At 43.5% G+C, this 18,846-nt stretch overlaps 1 protein-coding gene across 7 annotated transcripts in view; it reads right to left on the reverse strand.

Annotated features, from left to right (window-relative positions):
- Window positions 1–18,846, reverse strand: part of THSD4 (thrombospondin type 1 domain containing 4) — a 699,350-nt gene that overhangs the window by 134,858 nt on the left and 545,646 nt on the right. For all 7 annotated transcript variants that reach the window (XM_061595164.1, XM_061595167.1, XM_061595165.1 and 4 more), the window contains one exon: window positions 15,725–15,929. In XM_061595164.1, coding sequence (XP_061451148.1) covers window positions 15,725–15,929 — 205 coding nt within the window. The remainder of the gene's footprint in view (window positions 1–15,724; window positions 15,930–18,846) is intronic.

An 18,846-nucleotide genomic window follows, 5' to 3' on the forward strand; every position in this document is an offset into this window, starting at 1 on the left:
CGTGCTGTCCACTACAACCCCGAGGTCTCTCTCCTGGTCGGTCACCGCCAGTTCAGACCCCATGAGCGTATATGTGAAATTCAGATTTTTTGCTCCAATATGCATAATTTTACACTTGTTTATATTGAATTGCATTTGCCATTTTTCCACCCATTCACTCAGTTTGGAGAGGTCTTTTTGGAGCTCTTCACAATCCCTTTTTGTTTTAACAACCCTGAACAATTTAGTGTCGTCAGCAAACTTGGCCACTTCACTGCTCACTCCTAATTCTAGGTCATTAATGAACAAGTTGAAAAGTACAGGTCCCAATACCGATCCTTGAGGGACTCCACTTTCTACAGCCCTCCATTGGGAGAACTGTCCGTTTATTCCTACTCTCTGCTTTCTGCTTCTTAACCAATTCCTTATCCACAAGAGGACCTCTCCTCTTATTCCATGACTGCTAAGCTTCCTCAGAAGCCTTTGGTGAGGTACCTTGTCAAACGCTTTTTGAAAGTCTAAGTACACTATGTCCACTGGATCACCTCTATCTATATGCTTGTTGACACTCTCAAAGAATTCTAATAGGTTGCTGAGACTTGCTTAACAACTCTCGGAGTTTTCATGGTGATACACAAAACAGTCAGAGAATCGAGAGTTCAGAATGTAAAACAAGAGGGGGGGAAATCCGGATCCCTGTTGGACTTTTTTCTGCCACTGGTCTCATAATTTGTTGAAATTAAATCAGACATGATCACAGAATACCTGTAATCCTATTACTGACCTTGCCCCATACTCTAACCTTCATCTTCTGCAGTTTAAAAGTTAAAAAAATGCATGGTTGATCTTTAATTCATTTAAGAAATTTAACATTGGAGTCAGGCATGCTCAGTAAGAACCCTCAGTGTTCTAAAAGCTATTTGCCTTGGGCCACACCCACAGCAGACCTTTATTTCACTTTAGACAGTCACGGCTTTCCCCAAAGATTCTGGGAAGTGTAGTTTGTGAAGGGTGCCGAGAGTTGTTAGGAGCAGAGGCAACGCTAGGCGTGACTGGGCCCATGGGTGCCAGCCTGCCCTTGGCCCCATGCTCCCAGCCCCCCTACAGACCGTGCAGGACTGCTCCACCTACCTCTTCTTTTATTCTGTGAATGACCTGCATGCTGGGCATGCAGGTCGCTGCCATCAATCAAGATAGTGGCTGAGATTTCTCTAAGGGGCTGATACCCCCACCACCATCTTTGTTGATGGCACGCATGTGCGCTATGCTGTGTGCGTACACATGTCTGCCACAACCAACATGGCAGTAGGGGCATCAGCCCCTAAGAGAACCCTCTGCTGCCATCTTGGTTGATTGCAGCTGCGCGCACAGCACGCAGGGCATTCACAGAAAGGGAGGAGAGGTAGGTGGAGCGGGTGGGTGCCATAGCCCTGTATGGTCTGTGGGGAGCTGGGAGCTCCATCTCTGTGATCTGCAGCAGGGTCAGGAGTCGACCCTGCCGAGGATCGTGGAAAGAGAGCACTACCCCCACAGCCTAAGGAAGGGCGCTTCAGGGCCCCCTCTGGGCTGCAGGGGCCCTCAGCCAGGGCCCGACCTGGCCACCCTTTGGCACCAGCCCTGGTTAGGGGACTCCTATTTCCCTGTCAGAGCTCCAGTGGCCAGAGTCAACCCCTCTTCTGGGGATTGTAGATTGTGAGGGGAATAGGGCATCTCCTAGCAACTCTCAGCCCCCTTCACAAACTACACTTCCCAGGATTCTCTGAGGGAAGCTAGGATTGTCTAAAGTGAAATAAAGGTCTGGTGTGTATGTGGCCAGGGAAAAGCTTTGGTTTAAATTTGGGTGGGAAACTACATATGCCTGCTGTAGAATAAAAAGTTAGGGGAAACCCTGAAAAAAATGATACTGTTCACAGTGTTTTCCTTTTGGATCTGTATTTTAATATGTTTTTGTATTTTCCTTTTAAATGTATTTAATTGTGATGGCCTATGGCTCTGAACAATAAAAATTTCATTCATCCATCCTTTTGGAAAGGAAAGGGGCTTTCCCTCTGCCCAGTGCCCACCCACCCAATCTCCTCCCCTCCAACTTCCTCCCTACCCCCACCTTTCCTCCCCTTCTCTCTCCTTTCCCTCTCCCTGCCCCTCCCCCAGGTCAGTTTCACCTTTCCTAAGCATAATTGTACAGGAGTAAATCCCACTGAACTCAAAAAGCATGCAAATGATCAAACCTGCTCTCCCTCCTATCCCCTCCCATTTGCCCCTTTGCTTCCCATCCCCTCTCCCTCCTTCCCCCTCCCTCATGTTCCCCTCCCTTTCTCCTTCCCTCTCCTGTCCCCTCCCCTTCCTCCTCCTCCATGGTCAGTTTTACATATTCTAAGCATGGTTGTATGGGAGTAAATCCCATTGAACTCTATAAGTATACAAATGATCAGACCTGCTTTCCCCCTCCCCCTCTCCCTTCTCCTTCTATCCTTCCCCTCCCCACCTTACCCTCTCCTCTCTCTCCCTCCTCCCTTCTTCCTCCCCTCCCCTGCCAACTTCAGGCTTCCTTCCTTCCCTCCCTCTTCTCCTCCTCCCCCATGGTCAGTTTCACCTATCCTAAGCATAATTGCAGAGGAATAAATTCCAGTAACAATGTAAATGATTAATCTATTCTCAGCAAACTTGCACAGAATCCCATTTCTTACCTCCCAGAAATTCACTAATGGGCAAAAAAAAAAAAAACCCCTTGCAGTTTAAGAATGTCCCTATAGCCCACAGATATTTCTATCAAACTTTAAAAAGCAGGGAAATTGGGCAGCAATAGTGAATGCACCAGGGGAGCAGGAGACCTGACCTCCTATCTGAGATATCGTACTGCCCTACACATTTGTAAAAATGCAAACACAATGTTTCAACTGGAGGTTATGCTTTATTTCTATTTTGGGTGCATTAACAGTTGAATGTGAAACTGCAGTTTGATGTAAAATCAGTCTGATTACAATATGTTGTTACTTAAACAATGACTCTAGCTGTTAGAAAAAACAAACTTGGCCTGCCCAAGATGCATGTTTAAACCACTTCATGTAAGGAAAGGTGGGCATGGTCAATTAAAAACATAGAGCACACTTAGAAATTTGAGAGAATATATTTCACCTCCCACTGTTTTATCTTGTGCAAACTGAGACACTCCTGATGTCCTCTGAAGACTATTCTGCAGAACAGACAGTGCCATTATTCCACAATTGTTTTTGGAGTTTTTTAGTGTAAATTTTGCAAAGTGTTGCTGTACTTCACATATTCACAGAAACAGAAACAAAAGAAAATGATTTACTATAGAAACTTCACTAAAATCACAACGTAAATCAAACGCATTTAAAGTGACTATCTGAACTATATCAACTTTCTTAATGTTGTTGCTTCCTCCCTGCTAAAACAAGATCAGCACAGCACATGTCTTGTTTCTGCTATCTGGGCTGACTGCAGGTGTTGCCACCACTCACCATATGCTCAGAGGCACATGTTCCAAATTCTTCCAAGCTACACAGGAAGTGGATTGGACTGTGAAAGACCAACCCAAATTGTGTTTGCATTTTTACAAATTTGTTTGTTGTTGTTGTTATGTCCTTCAAGTCGATTACGACTTATGGTGACCTTATAAATCAGTGACCTCCAAGAGCATCTGTCATGAACCACCCTGTTTAGATCTTGTAAGTTCATATACTCTGTTCATAGGGTTTTCATGGTACGAGGTATTCAGAGGTGGTTTACCATTGCCTTTCTCTGAGTTTGGATGCATCTTAGTCTGGTGTCTCAGGTTTGACCATTCCACCATGGGCGCCCCAGCTAGGAGTCTAGCCTCTTGGTCTAGACTCCTGATGGCATTGCTCTCAGCTTCTTCAACACTCTCAAACCCCCTCACCACGTTAAGGTGTGCATCCTAAAGGGGGTACAAATTTGTAGGGCAGTACAATATCTCAGAGAGCAGGTCAGGTCTCCTGCTCCCTGATACGTTCACTGTAGCTGCCCAATTTCCTAGCTTTTAAAAGTTTGACAGAAATATCTGTTGGCTATATGTATGTTCTTAAACCACAAGGTGTTTTTTTGCCTATTAGTGAATTAATTTTGCATGTGTTCATAGGGCTGTTACATTGCATGTCTGCATTTATATAGGATTCCACATGAAAATTCATATTTAAATATGCATTGAAATATGTATGTAATTACAGAGTTTATCAAAAATATTAGGGATGGGGAGCAATTTGATTACTTCACATATTAATGAGAATCTACTTGATTCACATTTCCCAAACCAATACAGGAAGTGAAATGCAGCTAGCCTTCAACATCTGAAATTCTTTGAAATTTGCAGTGGGGTTAACTGAATTATAGCTCTGTATTTTAGTCACGTTGCAACACCAGCTCATTATGGAAGTATATACCTCTGCTCATTCTGTGCTAATTTAATATATGAAATGTGTTGTGCAAGATCAGTATTCTCCAACCTGGTGACCTCCAGACATTTTGGACTACAACTCCCATCAGCCCCAGATGGCTATTGAGAGGCATTCTGCCTCTGCTTCTGGAGGTCTGTAGCCATGACCAGCAGCCACTGAAAACCTTATCCCCCATGAATATTATATTGCCCTTTAAAAGCCACTTCAGTTGGTGGCCATCACCATGTTTTATGGAAGTGAATTCCATAGTTTAAATGTGCTCTGTGGAGGGAAAGGTTGGGATTGTGTTCATTGGCATTGTTCCATCCCTCCATACTTTGCCACTGGCTAGGAACATAGGAAGCTGTCTCATACCAAGCCAGAGCACTGGCCCATCTAGCTCAGTATTTCCTGCCTATATTGACTCTCCAGAGTTTCAGACAAGAATCTATATGAAAATTCTAGGGACAAAAATTCTGGAAATTTTGGCATGCATTCTACCTCCGCCAATAGGCTACAGCCCTTCATGGTGACATACACACAGGGCTTTTGTCAGTAGAGCAATTTAATTGGGAGAACAGCAGAAGATTTATGAGGGTTCAACTCCCGAAGTTTTCTTACTCTCAGCTACCTACCTGAGCCCACTTTGGGGATGTGAAGCCAGGTTTGACCCAAGTATGTCTCACTCTTGGGTTTCCAACTTCTGTAGAAAGGAAATGTAAAAGTTCTAGACTGCACTCCAGACTTACCATTCAGCCCCTTCCCTCAAGATTTAACAGGGAAAGGAAAGGCTTCACAGTATACTGCAGACAGGAAACCATCAATTTTCTCTGCTTCAGTAAAGTGAAGGATAGGGAAAGGAAGAGACCACCAGCAGCTTCTGTAGGCTGGACAGGCACGTCTGCCTTCAAGGCTTGGAAACAGGCAGGAGAGGGGGGGAAATCACCAAAAAATGTTCGGTGATTTAAAAGGTAAATAGTCCATAATTCACCCTTGCATCTTTTCCACCTTCCTGAGGGGCCTGCTCAAATTGGCATTGATTTTTTTCCAGTATAGCTATGGCATCCAGAAGCTAGTTATGCACAGGACTTCTTCTTTGGGTCTTCCATTCTCTGTAATTCCAGGGGCAAAAGTGGGGTCTCTCTACCATCATGATCAAGATGAAAGTTGCCCCTAGCAACTGCCTCAGAAGAGATTTGCTCAGAGCTGTGGCACAACAAGAACTGGATCCCCAATTCCCATTTCCCTTCAGCCATCTGATAAAGGATGAGCATGGTTCCCTGACTGGCTACGTCTGACCCATCAGTTGCAGCATAGGCTGCAGGGACTGGATCGGAGAAGGGGTATGTCCAATCCCCAAAATAAGTATTGGAGACATGGTCTATGCTGAGTGATCTGTAAGGCTGTGTGTTTTTCAATCATCCAATCATTCCTTGTTTTGCACCCCCTCCCCATCCCCCTCAATTTTTCTGCTTTTATTTTCCCCATTTTATACCAGGAAGCACCCTTAAAAATTCCAAGCTACAAGAAAATTCCTACCCAATTCGTCCAAAGAAACCAAAACCAGCTGATACAACAGCAGTCCTTTTTACATGCAAGCCAACAAAATCAGAGCACACATCTGCAATGAAAGCCTCTCCTGCTCTTACATATAAACACACACACACACACTCTGACAACTGGTACCTCACAGAGCTACAATATAAATAATAAGTTGGCTGAGTAAAATGCATAATGGCTGTGAGTAGCAGGTTAGGTGCTGCCAAAAAAACAGCAAAAGTTCTCTGAAACTCACTCATGTTTTCCAACTAATCAGTTAACCAAGGTTTTTTCTCTCACCGGGGAGAAACGCAATACATCGTTTCAATACACCCTCCCCTGCACTTGCTCACTTGCTTCTTCTAACTCTACAAAAATGATAGACAGGGAAGCTTAGCTCCTTTCAATAGCTCTTTTTAAAAAAGCAAACACTGTTGGAATATTTCAAGGACAAGGGTAGTGGCGACGATGACAAAGGGATAAATGGATGTTTCAGTGCAACTGCTAATTATATTGATCCCTGAACCATTATAAGAACAAGAGACAAAGTTTCAAGCCTTTCCTGAGAAATTATTTACACAGCAGAGGTAACATTAGTATGTATATTAAGAATTCCTAGGACCTTCCCTACATTATTTTTTTTTAATGCCTTCTCCTTCGCATGTGTTGAGAAATTGTTTCAGCAGGATTCCAGACTTATCACAGCTTTAATCAGAGCTAATCCATAAAAACATTAACATATTTTTCACAGTTTCTTTTCAGCATGGCTTAAAAATCCTCTCCTCTTTGGTGATTTTTTTGGGGGGAGGGCAAGGAGAGGACACTCTTCATGAAATTATTGCTGATTTGTTTATGTAGCCCTCACTGGCCTTCAGTGACATAATCAAATACAAACATCTGATTGGCTCCATGGTGTGGGGATGTCATTCCGTTCTCTGCATGATCTCCAATTGGGTGAGACTACAGATGTGACTACTCCTGGATGATGCAAGCAACAGCTTCTGCCAGATGAACCCATGGTACCTAACAGGATTAGAAAATATATCCACCACATTCTCTAGGGCTGCAGCCCCATATTTGCCACCCTGGGCTCCTACTGGGAGAAAGGGCGGGACGTAAATCTAATAAATAAAAAAAATAAACAGCTGTATGGGACTTCTTTTTCTTTTCTTTCATAATTTTTTTTATTTAGAGGCATGCACAGGATTGTGCTCTAATTAGGGATGGGAGGATCTGTCAGTTTTGGTTCTTAGTTTCTCATTTTTCCATTCTTAAATTCAGTTCTCCACATTTCTACAGCAATCTGCAATTTTTTAAAAAATGAAAATTCTTCAGCATTTTAGTGTGAATTTCTCCTAATAACCACATTTTTGTATGCAGTCTTGAGTAATGTACACATTTTTGCAAACAATTTCCCCTTAATATATGTATCTTTAGTTGGAGAACTGTAATGCAAAATCTGGATATGTGTGAATTTCGAAGGACGGCTGCATTTCAGTTCTCATAATGATGCCAATTTGATAGATTTGGCTTTAAAAACAAACCGAATTGAAATCTCCCCCATCCTTAGCTCTAACATCACAGTCCTATAAAGTCTACTCAGAAGTAAGACCCGTTGCATCCAATGAGACTTGCTTCTCGGAAAGTGTATCTAGTGTTGCAACCTTAAGTGTGCATTTTTTGGGGGGGGGAAATCTACCTTAGGGAGATTGCTAATTTCTACCACAACACTGAGACAGATTCCCATCCCTGGTCTAGGGCTACTACAAGCCCTTTCTTTCAGGAGCATGTAGATGTGTCTTAAATGAATTTAACCGGTTTCCCAGAGATCGTAGGGCAACCTTGCTGTGGCCATGCAAACCTGAGTCTCTCCTTCTTGAACACAGGCCAGAAGTGCTCTGTGTTAGCTGCTTCTTAGGTGGATGCGCACTGGGTTTGTAGCATTGGCAGTGAGAAGTGTAAGGCAAGGAGAACTGTAAGGCAAAAGTGACCCTGAAGTTCCAGACAGAAGTCCAGTACCGATATTTCTGTCACATCAAAGCACATAAATCAGCAAATCTGTCTACTCCTATTCCTTATCTTGCAGTTTTCAATCACAACTTGATGGCCTGAGTGGCTCTGTCAAAGCTGATGTTATTGCAAACAAATGCAAGGTTGGCCAGCAGGATAACAGTGTGGAAGATTGTCTGCCAGATATGAATCCAGTTCATAAAGAAAATCTCCTCTGCCAAAATGGGTCAAGGCTGCATATACATTGTTGGAGAGTTTCATATCTATAAAAATATTCAAAGCACAGCTCAAATGGTTAGGCTCAGGTCCAGGCAGACTGTAATGTTCGCAGGGAAAGGTTGCTGAACTAACAACAGATTTCTAGTAAATTGATTAAGCAAAATTACTAACTTATGATGTATAAAATGAGGTTTGGTCCAAGTCTCAAGGTTAACAAGTGTGTTTTTAAAATAAGTCTTCAATTCCAAAGCAAGAGAGGAACAATGTATTGTTCCTTGAATCTGGCTTTTCAAAAAAGCACATCACTTTGCAGCTGTTAACACTTGCAACGCACTGTGGAATCATGAATTCATTGTAAAATGAATATTTCCTTTTTAATGTGTGTTCATTTCCCTGATCGTTACATGCTTGCATTTTTCTTTAGTTCGCCTCAGCTGAAGCTGCTGGTGCAGAATGCTGGCTTTACATGCTCCTAAACCATTGGAGAAGATAGCAGTTTGCATGCACCATACTGGTTTCCAAATTTAAGGAAGGTATGATCATACTCAATTCCTGGTAAAAGGCAGCCTAATTCCATTTTGGCTGGGGCAGGGTGGTGGTGGTGGTGGTAGGGATGGTAAGTGAACCTTATCGCCAGACCTAAGATGCCAGTCATTTCCTTCTTGGCAAAATGTCATGATTTCAAGGAATTTATTTATTTATTTGATTTATATCCTGCCCTTCCTCCCAGTAGAAGCCCAGGGTGGCAAACAAAAGCACTAAAAACACTTTAAAACATAATAAAACAGACTTTAAAATATATTATTTTATATAAATATATGTAAATATGACTCTGCTACTGAATATGAATGAACAAGACTTAACAGTTGTATAGTGCTTTCAATTGCTCAAAGCACTCCACATGCATTATCCAGCTGTAGCTCTTACTTGCAAGTCAGAATTATTATCTCCCATATTGTGGGGTGGGGTGGGGTGGGACTGAGGCTGAGAGAGTGGTTTGCCTAAGGCCATCTAGTAGGTTCATGACAGAGGTGGGATTTGAATCACAGACTTTGTAGCTTAGGCTGCATGTATGCCCTTTAAAGCAAAAGATGGGGAAGAAATTACTCCTTCCTTACTCATTGAGCCTTGGGTATGGACATAACATGTGCACCAGGCCCTACTGTACCCATATTCATCAAAAATGCACATGTGAGGTCAAAAGGGCACCTGCCCCAGGTCCCCCAAGGCATGAAGCACTGGCAGAGCCCTAAAAATCCCCTGAGCCCAATAATGCTTCAATATACCAAAGTATTTTTCTCCCCAACTTCCTCACCTGCCTGGACTCTATGCCCCAAACGGCAACCGAACCATGTCACTCCCATATTCATCTCAACAGTGTGAAGCAAGTGAAAAAGGAGGGATCCTAAGGTCAATCAAGGAATCTCACCCCCAAAAAATCCTAGCTAGTGCCTTCAACAGGTGACTAGCCAAGTCCACACTGCATGTAGGGAGGGAGGGAGCCACACAGATGCAAGGAGAAAAGCTCAGGGATGAAGCCAGCAACCCCCCCCCAATTGACCATTAGGTTACCACATATTCTTCCTTTCAGCCCTCTTCCTTTGGGAGACAATCTCCCAAGCCTTCTTTGATCAAGAGGGGAGTGAGAGCAGACCCACCCACTTCAAGAGTGGGAGTGACCCTCTTAAGTCTTATTTTCAATGGCTTTACTCAAAGATTGACTAAGAATGCAATCATAACCCCACTTACCTGGGAGTAAGCCCCACTGAATTTTGAGTTTTGAGAAGAACATTATTAGGATTGTATCTAATGGTGTCACTCAGCTGACAGTAAGGCTTCTGTAAGCAGGATGGAGAGGTAACCAATTTGCAGTAATTTCCCCTCCTTCCTCCAGCCCCCCCCCCTGCTCTGGAGGATCTCTCTACCCTCTAGCCCAGCCTTTCCCAACCAGTGTGCCTCCAGATGATGTTGGACCACAATTCCCATCTTTCCTGACCATTGGCAATGCTGGCTGAGGCTGATGGGAGATGTGGTCCAACAACATCTGGAGGCACACTGGTTGGGAAAGGCTGGGCTAGAGCATGTGGGGAGTTCTAGGGTCGGGCCCAGCACCAGTGGGCAGCCAGGTTGGACACTACCTGAGGGGCCCTGAGGGTGGCCATGGTCCCCTGCAGCTGGGGCAGGAAGAGCGGAGCTTCCACTCCATGATTCCTGCCATCATTGGGTTGCAGGGCATGATTGCAAATCATGACAGAAAGTTTCTTGGAGCATGGAGCAGGAGTTCCACTCTCCCAGGAGACATCACCACCACATGTGTGCAAAGCTGGCACATGCTTAAATTTTTCCCAGTCGTGCCATCTGTTGTGTTACCGTATCAGCGCACTGTGCATGCATGCCTACCATCATCCAAGATGGTGGCGGGGGCCAGATGGCAGTGGGAACGCTGACATGGTGACACAAGAAGTGCCCTGACCAGGTGTGTTTAAGCAAGTGCACACAGCAGGGACACAAGGATCCGCTACAGTCTGATGCCAGCCCTGTCTAGCTTCCCTCACCATTCTACTGGCAGATTCTGCCTTACCACAAGCTATGCAATACCATTGGATGCAACAAAATGACTTGATCCAACCCACAACATGCAGCCCTCTTATGTACATAATATATTACATGAATTTGCAAACTGTTGAAAAGCATGCTTTCCTATAACAGAATTCAAAATAGTACTTTAAAGTGAGAAGCCAAAATCTCAATTCCAGCTCTGGAAAATATACTTTTTCACTATCATTTGGCCAGGCTAGGGGATGGATTAAACATTTGGGGAAAATACATTCCTGTATGTTAATTTTATGGTCTATTTACAACAAATGAAGCATTAATTGGATCAACCGTTGCTTCTAGACACTGAGAAGGACATGCAAAATACGTTAGACAGATTGCCACGGGGAGGGGGCTAATCTTACTGAGCTTACTGAGGTTTTTTAAAAAACATCCAGCTCCACTGTTCTGGCAGGTTAGGAACAAACCAAAACTAACAATACCAACCAACCCCCCCCACCAGAATAAAGTATTCTTTACCAAGAAAGAAAGACACTGAAAGCAAGGTTAATGTTACATTTGGAGCAGCAACAGCAACAGCAGCCAAAACTCCTTCCATTTTCTAAATTCAATTATCAAAAAGCCTGCATGGTTAAGGTCAAAGTTAAGGCTATCTCAAGTTGGCTCAAGCTCTACAAAGCCAGGAAATTGGAAGCCGAGAATGATGTCTAAATAGACATGCCCCATGATCACAAAGATGCTATGTAATGTCACAAGATGTGCTTGTGATCCATTCAACCACATTCTTCCTTGGTCTTTCAATTTTCAATTTATTGTACGGTCACAGACCCAATAAGACAAATAATCAGATAAAAGAGAACAGTCTATAAAACATTTAAAAATATACAATAAAAATATAAATTATACAATATGGCTTTAAAGTGGAACATTACCGTTTGAAAGAGAGGACCTTCTTACGTATTCTTTGAACTGAAAAAAGGAACAGCTACTAGCTCTGAGGTCAACTTGTTGGTATCAGCCAAAAGATGTTTCAAATATCTTGGTCTTTCAAGACTCAGACCATTTGGGGATGATGAAGGGCCTGGGATCATCAAAGATGTCTCACATTATCTTGCTCCTCTATTGCTGTACAAAGCATCTAAGCCTTACTGTATTGCTAGAGGAATCCTCCTCTGAGTTGAGCCATGCCTGTTTGTTGCTTACATCGGTTTTGTCACAGGATGCACATGTGGGGTTGTGGGGTCCATGCACTCACATGGCATATGGTCAAGGATGATAGTACTTGGAGTCCCAACATCTGGAGGGCCACAGTTTGTCCACCCTTGCAGCAAAATATGGGAACTAGCAGTTCAGTAATATTTGTTTGGTCAATCTTTTCTAGCAGATTGGGTGATCATTGAAAAGCATTCTTCTATAAATAGGATAGATGGATGAATGGATAAATTTAAATTTTGGGGGGACAATGTGAAGGGTTACCAGCAACTGGTTAACTCAGGGGTATCCAATGTGAAGCCCTCTTGATGTTGTTGGACTATAACTTGCATCAGCCCCAGCCAGCACGGGCAGTGGCCAGGGATGACAGGAGTTGTAGTCAAACAAAAACTGAAGAGCGCTACATTGTCTCCCCCTGGGCAATCTATGAAACCAGAAGCCAGGCTCAATCCTGGTGGAAATATGGAAATCTGTAAGATATTTACCTCTTAAGAGGTAGGAGCTACGATTGTTTATATCAAGGCTAATTGGCTTAACATGAGAGAGGGTTTCAGCTAAAGGCCCTGAAAGCTGTGGCTGCTAGCTAAGGATGGGATCTGTTGGCTGTTGCCAGTTCGAAAGCATTCCATCAACCTAACAGGCTGATATTGATTCAAGTTTGTTCTTTGTTTGCAAGCCACTGCTTTTACCAATCTGTTTTTTACCCCTTGGGGGAAAAAAACATTGTTGTGAATATCAATATTTTAAAAAGTAATATCAGTTTTTAAAGGAAATATTGATATTTTGAGAGGAAATGTCAATACATTGAAGGGAATATAGACACAGATTTTTTTAAAAAAAAACTATTTCTGAAAATAGCCGTGGAAAATTGCTACATAAAAATCCGATCTGCAACGATAGAGAGTAAGGAAATCCAAATTGGGCAGAATTCTAGCACATCCCTACTTCTAGCTCTGAGGGGGCAGACCTGAAACAACGCATCTTCCCTCTCACTGAAGCCAATGATCTTTGCCTTCACGAACCAGTTTAAGAAAGAACATGTTCATGCGGTATATAGTTCCATCAGCAAGTGGAAGGAAAAGGGGAAATTTCCAGACAAACTAACGGAAAAGACTATTGAATATAAGAAAGAGCAAATGGGGGTGGCGAGGTGGGCTTTAAAGAGAAAGAGAGAGAGATCAGCCCTGATGTGAACATGCAGTGGCATTTCACTGAAGAAACACTGCAATAAACTAGCAGCATTTCTGTTCTAAAAAGAAAGCAGGGCAGTTGGCAAGTATGGGAACCGAACTCGCCTCCGGTTTCCCAGGCCTCACACAATTCCCCAGAGTCCCCATGGCTTTGCCTGTGCCAACCCCAAGGTGGATGTTTTTAAAAACCTGTCACATATGGTTCACTTTAAAGCTGACGGTCTGGTTGCTGGACCTTGATTTGGGCACCAAATCAATCTTCCCCCCACCCCCAGTCTCCCAACACTGAAGGTTCCCATGGCTGCTGTTCCATCCAGCTAACTAACAGACACTTTGCTTGCACCATAAAGGCAAGCATGTTTCCTGTTTTCACAAGTTGCAATCAGCTGATGAGAGAGCTGTTTTTTTATTACAGCAACCACATCTGTATTTCAGATGCGGAACAGATTTTTTTTAAAAAAACAGTGCTAGTGCACAGGAATATAGAGAACGGATTCAGAGAACACAGACTTTCATTTTTAGCCATACGTTCAGGAAAGCAAGATCCTAAAGACTCTTTCATGCTGTTACTGAATGCATGGAGAGGGGGAGGCAGGATCATGCCCACTGTCTTTTAGGGATCAATGGATCAGTCCATGTCATTTTTTGTACATGTTCAATTGTAAATCTGTTCATCCTGTTTCTGCTTTAATCTGCCAATATTTTTGCAAAAATATGCTTTCAAATATGTATTTAAATATGTTTATGTATTTAAATGTGTTTAAACACATATTTTGAATGCATCTCTAAAAATATGCTTTTCTATATATATAATTATTTATTATAATTATTTATTTAATTCGTATACCACTTCATACCAGAAAAGAAGCCACTAAGTGGTTTACAGTGTTGTAAAGAAATCAAACAAAATTACACATTTAAAACAATACAAAACATGTAAAAGATACCATCTTAAACATTAACATCTTAGCATTAACATTGAACATTATAAAAACCAAATTACACATTTAAAACAATACAAAACATTTTTTAAAAATTGTAAACATTAATATAACCAAAAATAACTGACATAATAAATCATAATCACTACTAACAGATTAAAACACAAGTATACCAGGAAGACAAAACAACCCCACCCACCAAACACACAAATGTGTGTGTACAGGCAGTAGCATCAGGGCCAGCGCCAAAGAGGGGCCAGGTTGGGCCCTGGCAGAGGGCCCCGTGGTCCACAGGAGCCCCTGAAGGGCCCCTTGTTAGGGTGGGGGAGTAGCGCTCCCCATCTGCGATCTGCAGCAGGATCCTGCTGTGGATCACAGGGAGGGAGCTGCCAGCCCACCCGTGCCTGCCTGCTTGCTTGCTTGCTCACTTGCCCTTCCCTGCTCACTCCTGCACGCCTGCTTGCCTCCTGCATGCCTGCTTGCTCACTCGCCCTCCTGCCCCCCCACTCGCTCACCACCACCCTCCTGTTCGCTCGCCCTCCTGCTCGCTTGCTCACCCCCGACCCCTGCCTGCTCACTTACTTGCCCACTCACCCTCCCACCCCTGACCGCTCACCCTCTCGCCCACCCCACCCACCCACACACTTGCTCGCTCTCCCTCCTGCTCCCCTGCTTGCCCCCACTTGCCACCCCACTCGCCCGAGGCTCACAAGGGTGGTGAGTCAAAGTGGTTTTCCTCTCTGCAGCCAAACTCTGCCCATTGAAATGAATGGGGAAAACAAAACTCCATTCATAGACTGCATCAGGGATTTGCAAATGTTTTTTGTAAAGTGCTTCCAAAGCCCACCGAGGTTTTGGTAAAGAGTGCTCACAAATTCTTGATGGTTTTCAAGGTGAATACATGAGTGGTGACCCACTCCTTAAGGCTGATGGTCTTCCTTGCGGGCATAATAAATTGCTCCTGTCAAGCATCAGTTTGAGGCCTGCCTCTGTTTTTGCTCTTGTGACCTAGGGGTAGAGAAAACCTTTCTCCATTTTAAAGTGAACCAACGGAATTCATAGTCCCCATATTTAAATGCAGACAAGAAAGCAGTTAACCTTTCCTCATTTTTGAATGCAGTTTCAGCTCAAATATGTGTACAAAAATACTTATTTTAGGGGAAAATGCCTAGAAAAACAGATATATGTGTATGGGGGGGAATGTGTAGATATATATGTGCAATTTAAATGTGCTTTTTCATGCGGTGTTTTAAAAAATTGACAGAAAGTGGCTTGGTACCGAATAGGCTTACAACTGAACACAAGTGGAACTGATCTCGAACAAAAACAAGACTGATCTATCTATCCTTATTCTGACTTCCTAACATCACGTTTCCTGTTGGAATGATATATTTATTTATTATTTAATTTGTATCCCACCCTTCCTCCCAGCAGGAGCCGAGGGTGGCAAACAAAGTGCTAAAAACACTTTAAAACATCATAAAAACAGATCTTAAAATACATTAAAACAAAACAGCATTAAAAACATTAAAAAACTTTAAAAAAGGATTAAAAACATTATTAAAAAACATATTATGCAATTTTAACACAGACGCAGACTGGGATAGGTCTCAACCTAAAAGACTTGTTGAAAGAGGAAGTTGCAAGAGGAAATATGACTCACCTAAGTAATTGTTGCTCTTTGACATCTCTGTAATGTTGATTTTTGTAGCCCCCTCTGGAATTTCTACTATTTTGTGGTAGCCAAGATTGGTCAGGGTATGCTTGAAGACACCAGAGACAACTTGACAAGCTGTGTTATCCCCTCCGCATATTCCACATTTGTCTACCACTTTGTCGGAGCCAAGATAGTCATCGCAGCCAATACTCTGTTAAGAAAAACGAGCAATAAATGTAATTAAAACACTTTAATGTAATGCCTCAGAATTTGTTTTAGGAAAACAACAAAACTAATATGGAGGTCAGTGGGAGAGCACATTTTTGCATGCAGAATTTCCAGGATTGCCACTCCAGGATAGCAGATAGTGGAGCTGGAATGGAAAGATCACATTTTACTCTGAGACCTTCAGGATGACATACAAGACAAGACACTCTGCTAGATGGTCCAATAGTCTGACTTAGGATAAAACTAATGGAAAAGGTCACATGGTTAGATCCTGGGGTGACCTTTTTTTCTGTTGACGACCTCATTCCTTTGGGGTAATCTGTTGAAGGCCATATGCTGATGGTGGATGGAGCCAGAGATGATGATGGGTGGAGCCAGAGATGATGATGGGTGGAGCCAGAAAAAGTTTTTTGGATTTACTAATTTGCAATAAAGACCATCTTCACAATTTTCATGACTGCCTTGGATTAGAATTCCCACCCGTACACAAATCTACTCAGAAGCAAGCCCCACTGTGTTTGACAGGGTGACTCTGAAATAAGAATACAGAGGATTATTATAATAAAAAACAGACTAATAACAGCTGCTGTTCTGGAAAGCAAGTTGAAGTAATTCCTTTCTGATTTTAGTATCACAGACACACTACATAAGCCTACTCATTCATTTTCAGACAGCTGGGGGAGGAGTTAATTGCTTTCCTTCAAGCCATATGATCAGGAAGAAGTTTCTGAAAAATCTCAAAAAGCTTTCTCAAAATATTGCCCCTTCCAACTGTTACAAACCTCAGGGCCAGTTCTAAAGGGCGGCCAGGTGGGGCACTGGCCTGAGTGCCCCTGGAGCTATGGGGGGCCCTCCACTCTCCTTCCACGATCTGTGGAAGCATCCGCGGACCGCTATCCCCCATTTTACCTACCTTTCCTTTGTTTTTTGCGGCGCGCAGATTTGCCATCAATCAAGATGGCGGCCGAGGTTTCCTTAAGGGGCTGAAGCTACTGCCGTCATCTTGGTTGATGGCACGCATGTGTGCTACACACGCGCGTTGCTGCCATCAACAAAGATGGCGGCAGAGGCTTCAGACCCTTACGGAAACCTTGGCCACCATCTTGATTGATGGCAACCCTGCATGCGCTGCAAAAAACAATGGAAGTGTGGGGATACCAGGGGGATGGTGGGCTGTGTGGAAGCTCCTGTCTTTCGGTCCACGTATGCTTAAGTTCTGCAGATCACAGAGGGGCCCAGGACAGGCTGGTACCCAAGGGCCCTGGCATGCCTGGGGCCGGCCCTGATGAACCTACACAGAAATACAGGGAAACACTTTTGAAAGCAAGGAAATGTAACAAGGAAATTAACGGAAAGGAAGGAACTCTGATGGGATGGAAGGATGGGTGGGTTTCAGGAGGTGAGGGGCTGCATTAAATGAGGTCAGGAGCTACGGGCTGGCTACTTGTGGCTTTGAAGATGTAGTCAGTAGCGCAGTAAACTAACTAATCCACTTTACCTGCATCCTGCTCCAGATGGGAGTCGTGGTGCAAACAAGTATTTTATATACGACAGAGGAGTAGAAATGGATATAAGAAGAGCCCTGCTGGATCCAACCAAAGACCTGTATCAGGGGTGGCCTTCCAGATGGTGTCAGACTGAGTCCCGTCAGCCCTAGTCAGCACGGCCAATGGCCAGGGATGATGGGAGCTGTAGTCCGTCAATGCCTGGAGGGCTGAAGGTTAGCCATCCCTGGCCTATACAGTTCAGCTTCCTGTTTCCCTCAAGCATTCCTACAGAGGAGTTGGGCAGATTACAGGAGCCAGTGTGAACCTGGGCAGAATCTGGGCAGAAATGGCCAACAGGGTGGTGTTGGTGTTGCAGACCTGGCTTGCTGGCAGCAATGTCACTGCCATGTACCAGTATGGTAGGAAGGCAGGGGGTGGTGGTGTCAAGGTTGGAGCTGTTTGGGCATACCGCCAGAGGTCAGGGTGGTCTAGGGCACTCCCAAGCCACCCTGACTTTGCTGTCACCATGTACTGCTTCCTCACCATCCGGGCTTCTGTGACACAGATGCTGGCTGTTCCTGAGTCTGATCTGTAGACACACTGACCCCTTGTCAGTTTCAAGAGAAGCAAGGTGGAGTGTGTGTATGTTTCCTTTTCAATGAATGCAGTCTTTGTTGATGCCTTTATTGTTGTTGTTGTTATATGCCTTCAAGTTGATTAAGACTTATGGCAACCCTATGAATCAGCGACCTCCAAGAGCATCTGCCGTGAACCACCCTGCTCAGATCTTGTAAGTTCAGGTCTGTGGCTTCCTTTATGGGATCAATCGATCTCTTGTTTGGCCCTCTTTTTCTACTCCCTTCTGTTTTTCCCAGCATTATTGTCTTTTCTAGTGAATCATGTCTTCTCATGATGTGTCCAAAGTATGATAACCTCAGTTCCATCATTTTAGCTTCTAGTGATAGTTCTCGTTTAATTTGTTCTAACACCCAATTATTTTTCTTTTTCGGGTCCATGGTATGCACAAAGCTTTCCTCCAATACCACATTTCATATGAGTTTTTCTCTTATCCACTTTTTTCACTGTCCAACTTTCACATCCATACATACTGGGAATGCCATGGACTTTAGTGTCCAGTGATACATGTTTGCATTTGAGGACCTTTTCTAGTTCTCTCATAGCTGCCCTCCCCAGTCCTAGCCTTCTTCTGATTTCTCCATTTTGGTTGACTGATAGATCCTTGACAAGTTCAATGTCCTCATTGTCAACTTTAAAGTTACACAAATCTTCTGTTGTCATTACTTTAGTCTTTTTGACATTCAGCTGTAGTCCTGCTTTTGTGCTTTCCTCTTTAACCTTCATCAGCATTCATTTCAAATCATTACCCGTTTCTGCTAGCAGTATGGTATCATC

Source organism: Rhineura floridana, chromosome 14 (assembly GCF_030035675.1).
Source record: "Rhineura floridana isolate rRhiFlo1 chromosome 14, rRhiFlo1.hap2, whole genome shotgun sequence".
Taxonomy (NCBI): domain Eukaryota; kingdom Metazoa; phylum Chordata; class Lepidosauria; order Squamata; family Rhineuridae; genus Rhineura; species Rhineura floridana.